This window comes from Ovis aries, chromosome 11 (genome assembly GCF_016772045.2).
Source record: "Ovis aries strain OAR_USU_Benz2616 breed Rambouillet chromosome 11, ARS-UI_Ramb_v3.0, whole genome shotgun sequence".
In the NCBI taxonomy this organism is placed as follows: Eukaryota; Metazoa; Chordata; class Mammalia; order Artiodactyla; family Bovidae; genus Ovis; species Ovis aries.
Window position 1 is genome coordinate 34,242,797 of NC_056064.1, and position 13,214 is coordinate 34,256,010.

General features: G+C 60.2%; 1 protein-coding gene across 1 annotated transcript; it reads right to left on the reverse strand.

The window, feature by feature from the left end:
- Positions 1 to 2,571: 2,571 nt before the first annotated feature.
- On the reverse strand, positions 2,572 to 11,325 carry DRG2 (developmentally regulated GTP binding protein 2). Its single transcript, XM_027974797.2, has 13 exons — positions 11,175 to 11,325; positions 10,317 to 10,477; positions 8,664 to 8,753; positions 8,116 to 8,176; positions 7,756 to 7,846; positions 7,170 to 7,242; positions 6,965 to 7,055; positions 6,736 to 6,833; positions 6,420 to 6,496; positions 5,363 to 5,451; positions 4,718 to 4,776; positions 3,607 to 3,660; positions 2,572 to 3,322 (listed from the first exon to the last, which is right to left on the reverse strand). Exons 1-13 carry the CDS (start codon positions 11,236 to 11,238, stop codon positions 3,236 to 3,238), a joined length of 1,095 nt encoding a protein of 364 aa, XP_027830598.1. The 5' UTR covers positions 11,239 to 11,325; the 3' UTR covers positions 2,572 to 3,235.
- Positions 11,326 to 13,214: the final 1,889 nt, after the last annotated feature.

Genomic DNA, 13,214 nt, shown 5'->3' on the forward strand with positions numbered 1-13,214 from the left:
TGGAGTGCCCCAGCGCCCATGCTTGCATACAGTCGAGGAGCCCAGGGAAGAGTCCACGTGACTCGCTGTATCAGACCCAAGATGGGAATGGGACCGACCGAGAGCTCTGAGCCACCCCCAGAATCCCGGGGGTCCCTCTCTGAGAACATGGGCTCTGCTATGGCTGGGCTTGCCTCTCTGAATGTCAGTCTCTTCATCTGGACAGTGGATTTTGGAGCCCAAGGACCTGAGATTCCCTGCTGCCTGGCAAGTCAATGGCTGCACTCCAGTGCGGGCCTCCCAAACACACACCAAGCTGCCAAGGACACCCAGTGTGGGCAGGCAGAGGTGTGGCTCCAGGAGGGATCCCTGGGCCCCTTTCCCTACCTGTTTCCTCAAATTTCATGTGGAGCTGGGGGCGGGGTGGCACCCTGTAGTCTCTAAAGGGGGGCCCCTTTCTAGCTGTTGAGGGTCCCACCTCTCTCTCAGGGTCCCCAGCCTCGGCCACAGTCAAAGAGTGGCCGTAAGGGAACAAGTCTCATTCGTTTACGTGTCACCTGCCACCTACAAGGCACCATGAGGGCTAGAGCCCACAAAGTGGAGCAGAACCAGGCACAGCCTCCACCCTCCCACAGCTCCCAACGTCAGGGATATATGGACATTAAGCAGAAAGCCACACCAATAAGGGGGGACTGCGGCCACGGGAAGAGCTGTGGAGGCCAGGCTGTGATGTGGCGGGGGTGGGGGCGGCGTGGATGCTGCAGGGGAAGCCTGGAGGGCTCACCAAGATCTGAGCAGTTCTGATGGAAGAGGGAACAGTTTTCAGGCAGATGGAATAACATGTGCAGAGACCAGGTGGCAGGAGGGATGGAGTGAGGTGGGAGTGCAAGTGACAAGTAGCCATGATGGCAGGTGGAGGAGCCAAGTGAGGCCAGGGGCTGGGGTGGGACTGTGAGCCCTCCAGCAGCGGGGGACACGGCCAGGCTCTGAGCTCTCTGGGTGCTGCAAGCCTATCTGTGTTCTGAAAGTGGAAGTGACCAAGTGTGCTGAAATGTGCTATGTGCTGGGCCCCAGATCTCACACCTCCCCCACAGATGCGGGTTTGTAACGGGTCTCAGGGAGGTTTGGTCTCGGAGCTTTGGACCCCTGGCTGCAGAGTGTAGTGCTCTCAGCAGCTGCTCCTTATGCAGTTGTCCTGGACAAAAGATTCTGGGTCACTGTGTGGAGACAGGGCAGAGGGACAGTGGCTGGGCCTGGGTTGGCTCTGGTAGGGGACATGCTCAGGTCAAGTGGCAGCCCTAGAGATGGCTGTGTGGGCTGGCCTGGGGCCCGAGGCGAAATGGGAGGTGTGGGGAGATGACAAGTCTGGTCTGGGAAGCAGAAGGTGTGGGGTGACCGTGGGTCCAGGTGGAGAGTCATGGAGGAGGATTAGGTGGGTGTTGAGGCTCCTCCAGCCCCAGGGACACCTCCCCAGCATAAGGATCTGTGAAGGGCCAGGTCATGCTGACCTAGCCTCACACAGACTAGACAGCGTAACTCTGCTGACCACAGATCCAGAAGGCCCAGGACCCAACACAGACACCCAGACTGCCCCGGAAACAAGCCCACCCATGGGAAGGGATGTGGGGGGCCACTGCCCACAGCCCCAGTCATGCCTCCCAACCAGACACTGTCCAGGGATACCCAGACCTCTGGCCTCATCCTCATCCTTCCCCAGCCCAACTGGGGAACAGACAGGCCTAGAGGTGACCCCTGTGAGCCTAGGGCCCTTCCCCACATGAGGCAACCATCACCAAGGCAGAACCCCTCCCTTTGGACCTCATGGCTGAGGTGGGCAGCCTACCATCACCAAGAGAACTGTACTAGGCCTTGAGCATCATGCACGTTTCACAGACGAAGAAAGCCAAGGCCAAGATGGACCTCACAGTGGGTCAGGACAAGGCCCCAGCTCAGCCACTGCACCCCCTACCCCTGCACCCAGGGCTGGGGGCAGACCCCAAGGGCCCAGGCCAAGTCACTTTACCTGGGTCCTGTGGCACACTCCCTGCCTGCATGCCGCCTGATGGGGTTCCTGTGGCCAGGCCCCAGGAGTGCAGCTGCCGGTGGAAAAGCTGGCCTGGGAGAGAAGCCCAGCCCACCCCGCTGCCCGCCTGGGCCCCATGCATATTTAATAATGTCCATTATTCCTGTTTTGTCACTGGAAAGGAGACTGAGCAGCTCAGAGAAGCCAAGAACAGCAGGGAGAGCAGAGCTGTGGGCGTGCTCCACACCCCAGCCCCTCCCCAGACCCCCTGTGGCTCTGCCCCTATCTGCCAGCCAGCACTGGGCTATCCCCCCAAGTCTGTTACCATCCCCCCATCCCGGGGAGGGGCCCCTTCACCCTGCCTGCAGAAGCAGCAGGAGCCAAACCGCTCTCACTGCAGAGCCTCCCAGGGTGTTGGCCACTCTCCTGGGGCAGAGCCCTGCAGAAGCCCCCACTCCCCCTCTACCCTGCTCCTCCCAAGCCCAGGCTCCACCCGCTTACTGCTGCCCCTAACTAGAGCTGGCACCTGAGTTCTGAAAACTTAACACATTGTCCTTAGTAAACAGGAGTCATGGTTACCTTTTTATTTCAGAAAGGAGAGCCAAGATTTGGGGAGGGAATGGGGTTCGGAGAGAAAACAGTGTCCGGACTCCGAACTCCCTACCCTAGGGGTATGAACCAGGCTGGGTCCTGGGTTTTGTGCTGGGCAGGGGCTGCCCTGAGAAGGGGTGACCCTTCTGGACTGGTTAGGCCATGGGGGGGGCATGAACTGTGCTTTTAAAGCCCCAGATCTCTGGTTTTCATCACAGGGCAGTCCTGGGCAGGTTTGGGGTAGGGATGGGTGTTTGTCTGGGGCGGCACCCTCCCTGAGAACCAGAGAAGCAGGCAGGAGCTGAGAGGCCCCCAGGACACAGGCAGACCTGGGTCCCTGCCCAGCACTGAGCCAGCTTCTGCACGGGCCCCAGCACAGGGAGGTGGGAAACCACCTCCCTCTGCTCCAGAAGGAGTGGAGTGGGCACAGGCCCAGGGACCCACATTCAGGACCCCTCCGGGGCCCGTCTCACAGGAAATACCCCGGCCAAGTCCACCCAACCTCATCCTCCGCCCAGCGAGTTCCTTATCATCTGCCCACTGAAGAAATGTGGAAAGAGCAGACATGAGCCCCCTTCCCAGGGTGGGTGTGTATTTTGCTGGTTTGGGCTCCAGTGAATCCCACGGGTGGGGGTGGGGGCACTACTTCTTGACAATCTGGATGACGTCCTCGTGCTCCATGGTGTGTGTCAGGCCCACCCGCTGCGGGCTGTACTTGGTGCTGGTGCCCTGGGGGTGGGGAGGGGCTCGTCAGCCTCTGAAGCACCCAGCTGAGGCTGACGGAGCTGCAGGGGGAGGGCGGGGCGGTGCTGGGGTCTAAAGTGGGGGTCCTAGCACAGGCAAACCGTGCAGCTTCGACAGCAGGACTCCCAGGAGTCAGACCGCCCTGGACCCCAAAGCAGGAGGCCCGTGTCCTGTCTGGGTCAGCATGTGTGCTGTACATCTGGATAGCAGGGCTGATGGACACCCTGGTCCCTACATGGGAGGATGGGGCCGCCCTCCCTGAAACTTACCCACACAAGTGCGTACTTGAACTGGCTGGCAAGTGACCGGTGGATACGGTGGCACTAGAGGGAGAGTGGGACAGTGAGCCTCATGAAGCCTCAGCTCACAGCAACTTGGATGTTCCCGCTTCCTGCCTCCAGGGCACCTGCAGGCTGTGGGGCCACAGCCACAGGAGGACCTGGGTCCTAGCGGAAGGGGCCCTCTGCCCCTGTGCCAGAGCAGCAGCGCTGACAGCTGCTCCCTCAGATGGGCAAGTGTCCCAGGAGGAAGGGAGGCCCTGCAGGGCAGGCCTCCCTGGGCTGAGACCCAGACCCCTCTGCAGCAAGCCTCGCCCCTGCACTCTCCGTGCCAGCTGGCAGCACACAGCCCACACCCTGTGGTCACTCCTGCCTCTGGGCCTCTGCACCTGCCACCCACTGCCTGGAATACCCTTCTGCTCCCAGCTTCTCCACTTTCCTTCCTGGCATGGCTGAAGCCCCATAACCTCTAGAGCTGGTAGCCAGGGGCCTGAAAGGGCTGGGGTTTGTGCCCCCTGCAAAGATGCAGGGGGCAGCAACAAGGAGGGCCAGCTCCCGAGGGCACCTAACAGGCTGCGGCCCCAGCCCCTGGTCATTGCAGTCCCCACCCCGTGTGGGACTGTTTAGCTCCAGGATTGAGGGACTGGAGTTTGCAGACCACAAAGGACCCAATTCTGGCAGGCAGCAGGGCTCCTTTGTTCAGCACAGACTCTCCCTGGTGATGGGGTGCAGGAAGCACTCAGCCCCCTGGGGTAGGGGGCATGTGGAAGGGCCAGCATTCGGGGTACATGACTTGGAATGAACCACCCGGAATTGCCCAGGCTGGCAGCTTTCCTGACTGAACATCTGGAGGGCCCCGAGGACCTGGCAGCTCCGGTGTGACAGGATGGTGACGACCACTGCTTCTCGGGTGTCCCTGCGCCAGGCAGCGAGCCCGTGCCCAACCCGTGGGCGTTGCTCCATGCCTGACTGCAGCTGGGTGGTGGGATGCACGTCCAGTGCCTGACTGCACGTGGCTGAGGGTCGGCCGAGTGCCCGGAGGACATCAGACAGGACCCTGAGGGGACGGGAGGGGCTCCCCACCCCTGGCAGGTTCACTCACCACGTGCTCCACAGAAGCCCCTTTCCGGAGAATGATGGCATCCGTGAAGTCTGGCCTCTCTGCACAGGTTGTGGGGTGGGTGAGAGTCAGCAGAGCCAGGGTGCGATACCACAAGGCTTCTCTTTACAGGGAACAAGGGCCCTTCCACTCTCCACCAACTGCCCCCCTACTCTCTAGCATACCCTCACTAAGAGTCCTGATCAGGCAGGGTCTACAGCCTTGACTCGACACAGAAAATCAAAACACACCCCCGTCCAGGTGCAGACCCCTGCAAGACTGTCAGCCGTGAGAGCCCTGGCCAAGGGAACCTGCAGGAGAACCTGGACTGGACCAGCTCCAGCTGGGCAGCTCGTCTCCCTCTGCCGATGCTAACTGCCCAGACTCAGCTGCAAGGCGTGTGCTCAGGGGTGGGACTTGGGGGAGGCTCCTGTGCTACTGGTTCCCTAAAGCTTGGACGTGGGGCCTGTTACCACTGGGGAAGCCACTGCTGGGCTGTCTCCCCCTCAGCGGCCCCTGGAACTTGGCTTCCTGTGCCACTAGGGCCCAGGCAGAGGGTGATGCTGGCTTGGAAACAGGAGAGGCTCTCACATAGAGCCTGCTAGGCCAGGGTCAGCAAAAGGGGGAGGGCGGCTGCACCAGACTCACGGCCTCTCTTCTTGGTGTAGATGCAGGTCAGGGCCAGGTACTCCCACAGCATCTCCAGCAGATAGTCCAGGTTCAGCTTCATGCCGCAGCTGCCGGGAGGAAGGAGGGGTTGGTCAGAGCGGCCCTGGGGTTCCTGGCACCAGGCTAGCACGGCCCTGATGGTGCTCGAGGGCAGCACACCGGTGGGCCCGATGGCTCTTCAGCTGCCATGCCTCCCGTCACCATCACGCTCCTGCCCACAGAGCCCGGCCATCCCTCTAGCACTCTTGGAGGGCCCAGGGCACCTGTGACGGCCAGGGCAGCTGGGGGCAGAGGATGACTGCACAGAGCCCTCCCCCACGGCAGCCCAGCAGGGGTTTCAGCAGCTGAGTGGGCCTTGGCTTGGTCCTCTGCGGCTGCACCGTCCTGAGTGGAGTCCCGCCCTCCCCCAAGGTGAGAGTGAGCACATCAGGATGGCTGGCGGCACAGGTGTGGCAGCAGGAGGGGAGCAGGTGTCCTGAGGAGTGACCCTCGTGCCTGCTGCTCTCTGGATGCTGGGGACGCCCAGGAAGCGGTCCTCTCATGGGCCCAGACCACCTTCTTGGTCCCCGAGGTCTTAACTCCTCAGGAGCCAAGCCTCACTGTGGTGCTACAGAGCATGTGGGTGGAGCCAGTGTGCAGCAGGGGGGCCGGGGCATGAGGCCAGGCTGCCCCTGCAAGGCCTCTGCAGCCATGGTAGGCCGGGGTGTAGGTGGCCCCCGGGACTCACCCCTCAGAGAAGCCCCACCTGAGGATGTTGGGACCTTTCCCTTCTGGTGGAGATGACAGAAGCCACGTCTCCCAGGGCCTCAGCGGCAGCCTGGGGCTCCCTGGTTAACTGCTAAGCCATGAAGCCCTAACCACTCTCACCACGGACCTCGGTGGACGAAGTCCTTCTGTTTCCTGAACCAGAGTGCACCCCACATCACCCCCTGTCCCAGCCTGGTCAGCGTGGGACCTGGCCCAGGTCATGAGCAGCCCCAGGACGGCCTTCTGCCTCGGGCTGCGCAGAGGCCAGATTGGCTCTGCTCAGCCTCACCTGATGACCACGCTGTCGGGTTTCCGGGCCAGGCGGTCCACTTCTTCCATCGAGATCTGGTCAATCTTGTTATAGACCTAGGGTTGGAAAGGCAGAGGGGGCTGGGGAGGGGAGGAGCAACACTGTGCAGGACCAGACCCCCTTGCTGCCTCAGGGAGGGGGAGGGGGGTGCAGCAGAAGGGGCCTGAAGTCCAGCCCCCAGAGACCAGGGGTCTGGCTGGATGTGCCTGCATGACTCAGCAGCCCCTGGGGTGAGGCTCTTGCCGGGTCAGCTGGGGTGGGGGTTCCTCCTCCCAGAGGGCCTGGCGCCACTTACATACAAGCATGGCATGTACACGCGGTTGCCCACAATCACGTCTATGAACTCGTCTGGGGAGCAGTCTTCTCGGAAGAGCACCTCAGCGTTGAAGATCTCTGAGGGGCTCAGGTTAAGGATGACCTGTGCATCAGCAGCCCCTCGCCCCCCACCCCCACCAGGAGGCCCCATACAGGTAGTCTGCATCACCCACCCCCGCCCCCTCCTCCTGCCCTTCTGGCGAGGATGCTGTACTCATGCAGGATCAACTGCACCAGCTTCTCTGAGCACTGAGTCAGCGTAACCGTGGAGTTGAAGGAGATGCCACCTCCTTTCTTGGGCTGGAGGAGAGAAGGAGGCACCACTGATGGAGGGGCAGCTGCAGCCCCGCCCTACCCCACATGCTGGCAGCCTAGCCCCCAGCTCGCACCCAGGTGACAGGTGATGGGCCTCACCTTGAAGTAGATGTTGGGCTTGTGCTTGTTGAGGCGGATGCCCACCGACTCCAGCTCCTTTTCCAGCAGAGACCTGGTGGAGCCCCACAGCCTTCACAAGGGTACCGGGCAGGCTGTACTGCCTCCACATCACAGTCAGCCCCCAACCCCATACCTGGACAAAGACAAGCCCTCTCCCCCACACCACCAGCTCCCGAACGTCGCTTCTAGCCACCAGAGACAACAAGGAAGAGCCCTGGACACTCTGGCCAGCCCAAGGGGAGACGGGCTGGTGTGCCCTCAGCCACAGGTCAGGGCGTGATCAAGGCTCTGCTGCTTGGGGCTGGGCTCCTGGTGGGTTCCGGGCAGCACTCGGCACACCCAGGCTGGCATGGCATAGCCCCAGCCTCCACACAGAAGCCTCTTGAGGAGGCCACTCACACTGGGTGCAGCTGTGGACCACCCTGCCCTGCTCTCATGTGTAACAAGGCCAAGTGCCCCTGGACCACCCACCAGGAGTTCAGGGACACAAAAGCTGCAGCCAGTGTCCCGCCACTCACCCCAGGGCTTCCCTGGGCATGCCAGCCTGCCCTGCCCCACAACAGACCTTTGAACCTCGCCCTTGGTGGCGTCCAGCATCATGATGACAACATCAGCTGTGCGGGCCACAGCAATCACCTGCCGGCCACGGCCTTTCCCTGATCAGAAAGGGGGGTACTGGTTACAGTGACAAGTGCAGGGCTGTGGGACCCCCAGCCCAGGGAGCCCAGACTCTTCCCCTTACAGACCCACATGGACTCTGCCACCTGTCATCCTGGAGCAGGCATGTCTCTTAAACCCTGTCCTACTCATAGAGATGTGAGTTTTAGGAGGAAGCCGACATCAGCACCTGGGGAGGAGTAGTGCTCCCCACTGTGCCCCCACCAAGGCCTGAGCCTCCACCCCCACTGCCCATTCCTGCCCCCACCTTGTGCTGCGCCTTCGATGATTCCAGGGAGATCCAGGAGCTGGATGTTGGCGCCTTTGTACTAGGAAGCGGGAGAGGAGTGAGGTGGAGCCGGCAGGCTGGGAAGGGCCTGGCCCCAGGGCCAGGTCTGAGCCTCGTCCCACCCCAGCCAGCCCAGCGCAGACCATGTCCTGAGAGTGGGGAAGCCTCCTGGGAGGGAACCACAGTAGTCACTGCTGGTGGTGACAGCGCTTCAAAGAAACCACTTCATGGGGTAGGTGGGAGGTCCAAGGCTACAGGACCCCGGCTGCCCAGAGCTCCAAAGCTTCACGGCCAACAGGACCTGGCTGGCCAGCCTCAGGGAACCAGGGAGGGCTTCACACTGGCAGATCCTTGGAACCAGCCTGGACTGCAGGATGGGCCAGGCATCTCTGGGGTCCCAGCAGCCCCAGTCCCCAGAGGTGTCCATGCTTGAGGCCAGGGCAGCTTAGCCAAAAGTCTCCCCCCACCAACCCCCTCCCCCACACAAGCTCACCCTCCCTCCTGGGACCCAGCAAACCCCAACTTACTTCAATGACCCCAGGGATGCAGGTCAGGGTTGTAAATTCATAGGATGCAGCCTCGCTGGCGGTGGAGGTCATCAGACTTAAGAAGGTGGACTAGGAGAGAGAAGGCCATTGCAGCACGAGTCGTGCCCTGCCTCCTTGAGAAGCCCACACACTGGGCGGCCCCCTCAATCACCCTAGCTGGGGTGTGATGACAGTAGCTGGAAAAGTCACCTTGGGCCCTGACCAGTGGGGGTTGGACATCAGAGAGCCCTGTTGTGCCCAAGGCCTCAAGCCTGTCTGGAGTGAGGGACAAAGGGACCTGGTTCCTAAGAGGGTTCCCGCTCTGTATCAGGGCCCGTCCCCAGCTCCACGGAACCCTCAGACCCTCCTGCGCCTGGCAGACTTGAACTGGGTGACAGCCCCATGGCACAAAGCTGCTACTCCAGTGAGGGTAAGGAGATAGGGATCCTCCAGCCTGAGACAGCTGACTGTGGGGGAGGGTGAGCGGGAAAGGGTCTGGATGGACCCTGCAGCCAGTCCATTCTGTGGACTGAGAGACCTGACCTTCAGTCTCATCTCTGCTGGAGGACCCTGGACCTCCTCCTGATACCAACCTCATGAAGGAGGCAATAAAACAGGGAGCACGGTGACCCTAGTGATGGATGCTATGGCCCAGAGGCCAGCAAAGCAGTGGGCCGTGCCAAGAGGGCAACCTGGCCTGGCAGCCCCATCCTAGTCAGCAGGAAGCCGGGCACAGCTCACTTACACACCCTCAGGCCCCCAGAATGAGGTTTGTGAAAGAATCACAGTCACACATTCTCCACACAGGGTGCCCCTTAGAAACTTCAGGAAAGATAAAAACCTGGTGGTGCAGACAGGTGTGGGCAGACAGGCAGCCTTGAGAGTCACGGTTGCCAGAGGTCAACCTGGGGGACATCCCTGAACCCGTCTGACCCCTGCAGTGGGCGGTCTGGGCCCTCCTGTGCTCAGGGCCCTGATTCCCAGTAGGGCCCAGACCCCAATAGCATAGCCCCCGGTCACTAGAGTGGCTCCTTCCAGCCTGGGCTTCTCATCCGGGAGAGAATGCCTTACAGATTGGAAAGTGAGATTGAGGGAAAAGGGTAAGATGAATGAGTCCCCAGCAATGTTCAATGAGTCGGAGCCTGGCTGTGCTCACTGGCCGCCTGCCTGGGGGCAGCTGGGCACCGAGGTCGCACCCGGCCAGTTCAAGGCCTCACTGCCACCCCCCTCCCCTCCTGCCACTGCTGCTGCACCCCAGGCCCCACCTGGGCCCGTGAGCCTACTCTGCCTTCCGCCTCAAGGTCTGCTCCTCAGGGCTCAAACACCTGCTCATAGAGCAGCTGCCCCAGCTCCCAAACCTGCCCTTCCCGCTTTCTTGGCCCCCACCTCCCAGCTAGGGGGCTCTGAGGGAGCAGGGACAGAGTGTGCCTGGCACGTGGTGCACACTCAGTAAATGAGGCCAAGGCCAGCAGAGCCTCTCTGACTGGGAGGTGACAACACCCCCGCGGGGCTGACAAAGGGGTGCAGCCTGACCCTGGAGAGGCTGACTCTCCTCCGTCTGTGGAGTCGACTCAGAGGCAGGGAAGAGGTGCATCCAGGTGGGAGTGGAGACAAGCTGCCTTCCTCCTGGGGCCCACGCTGCCCATCACTGACCTTACCCACAGAGGGAAATCCGATCAGTGCCACACGGGCATCGCCCGACTTCATGACATCAAAGCCCTCTCCTTTGGATGAGGACGATTTGGACGGCTCCAGGAGCTGGGCCCGATACTTGGCAAGTTTTGCCTTCAGCAGACCAAGGTGGTACTCAGTGGCTAGAAGACACAGCACAAGACGGGAGGTAAGTGTCCAGGGCGGGCTGGGAGGGACCCATATGCTCTGAATGCTGGCCAGGAGGCCCCAGAGCCAGGTAGCAATCGTTGTCAAGATCAGAGGAGAAGAAAACCACGCTCAGTTAAAATGCCCTTGGCTTTTCACTTCACTTAGGACAAAAGCTCCTTACTGAGACCTGGAGACCCACTGTCAGGGGTTCTCAGCCCTAGCGGTACCACTCCTGGGGACATTCTGGGGCTGTTTTCTGCTGTTGCTGGGAAGATGAAGTCCTTCAGTATTCATCAGGCAGCGGCCTACAAGGTGTGACTCAGTGCAGCAGAGCCAAGAACTGTGAGGTGACTTCCCAAGCTTGGAGACCGGGCCCAAACCCAGGTCCACCAGACTCAAGTCAGGACCGCTTCCATCCACCTAACGGCTCCAGGCTGCCGGCAAGGATGTACCTGTTGGGTCTCCTCCTGGACGGCCCCCCACTAAAGGGCAGAGCGCTAACTCCCCAGGCCCAGCCGCCAGGAGACCCGGGTTCGAATCTCGACCCTGCCTATCCAAGTCGGACGCTGCTCCGAGAGCTGAGGTTCTCCATTCGGCCCTGTGGTCCGGCCCTGATCCCGCCCGGCCCCGATGGCTCCTGCCCGCCGCCCGCAGCCCTGGCGGGAGAGGCCCCGCGGGACCGGCCCTCACCCTTATTCTTCTGCGTGCGGGCGATCTCTTTCTCGATCTCGGAGATCTTCTCCAAGATTCCCATGGCGGCAGCTGAACCGGGCGCACCAGCCAGAGACACAGCAGCGGACCCGTAAACTCTGGCACCGTCAGCGGCGGCAGACCAGCGTGCGCCGGAAGCCCACGGAGCTCGGGGATTCAGAGTCCGGGCGGGAGACGTCGAGGGGAGCGATATTGGTTCCGGCCCCTGGGTTGGCGGGGGCTGGGGAAGCGCGATGGGCCGGACCGGGGCGGAGCCCGGCCGGCGGGGCGGGGCCAGGCGATGGAGGGCAGGAATGGGGCGTGGGAGGTAGAGAGGGACCCTCAGCTGATGGACTCCGCATTGCGGGTCCCCAGCTCAGCCGGCTTTGCTGGTGTAAGGAAAAGGCGCCGAGCTGAAAGCCTAGTGGCTTCTTTTGCGTTGAGGTTAAACGTCTGTCCCCAACTTCGCCTTCCTACCTGCCAATCAGATGCCGCCTCATAGGATGCAGTCGAGACAGCATCTCCTAAGTGCAATCCTTAACTGAAAATGCTGTATCTGAGTTTAGACTTGAGGAAACATCAGACAAACTAGAAAGTGGTACGTTTTATAGGACAAGTGGACTGTCTTCAAAATTGTCAGTGATATAGGCGGACGGGATGGGGGAAGGATTGTACCAGATCAAAAGATGTTAAATATAACGTGTGAACTTTGCCTGGATTCTGGTTGAAATTTTTAAAAGGAGTTATGAGAAGACATTCTGAGGACAATTGGGGAAATTTTGACTTTGGATAGACTGTTAGATATTACAGTTGTTGTTCAGTCGTTCAGTTGTGTCTGGCTATTTGTGACCCCATGGTTGGAAGTCCAAGGTCAGGGTGCCAACATGGCTGGGTTCTAGTGAGGGCCCTTTTCCTGCCTTACAGACCGCTGCCTTCTTGCCCTGTCCTTACATGGCCTTTCTTCCGGGAGTCTGCACAGGGACAAAGAGGGGAGACAGAGGCACAACTCTCTGAGGATGCTTTTTTTTTTTTTTTTTGCCAGGCCTTAAGGCATGCAGGATCTTAGTTCTCCAGCCAGGGGCTGAACTTGGGCTCTATGCAGTGGAAGTGCAGAGTCTTAACCACCGAACCTCCAAGAAATTCCCTTCTGTATGTTTTTAATACAAGGTTGGGAGTGGGGAGCAGTATATTGGAAATCATGCTGTGTTCAAATTCAAGGTTAACTGTGAGCTTGGTTAAATTCTTAACCTCTTCTACACTCTAAAAACAGGGATAACATGGTTGTTGTAAAAGTGAAATAATCTGCTTGCTCGAAAGTCCTCCTTGAATGCCAGAGCCACTGTCAGTCGAGTCTCCTTGGTGGTGTTACATCTTCCCCAGATTCAGCCCATGTTTGCCAACACCATTATGCACAAGGCTCTGGGCTGAAGAGGGGTGTTGTAAGCCCAGCTTGCTCTTCTCCTCCGCTGCTGACAAAGCCACGATACGAGCCCTGTAAAGTGCCTGACCCAGCAGCTCAAGCTATTAACAGCGGGGCTGAGATGTGAAGTCCAGTGACTGCAGGGTAACAGGTAGACTGTGGGGAGAACACCTACATGTTTGGCTCTGTGAGGTTCACAGGGGATGGGAGGGGAGAGCCTTTGGGAACTGAGAGGTACAGGCAGGTGTGGAGCCCTGGCCCATGGAGAGGGGGTCTCTGCCCCAGAGGCAGTTCCTGGCTCCCACTGCCACACTTGTGCCCATGGAGGTGTGCTATCGGTTTATACTCAGGGACACAGAAATGTCCTGAAATGTGACTCATCTTCCAAGAACCCTGGGACCTCTGCTGTTGAGTCTGCTTCACTCGCAGTCTCCAAAGGGTCTCTTTCTTCATAAATAATGTGGAATCAGGCCACTCCCAGGATATAACCTGAAGATCAAACCAGTCTTTCCTGCTTGGAATGTCTGGGTCCTCCAGACCCAAGCCTGGGAAGCCAACTAGGAACCTCTTATGTTCACATCACCCGAGGAATCTTGGACTTAGTTGCTGTGCAGCATGTG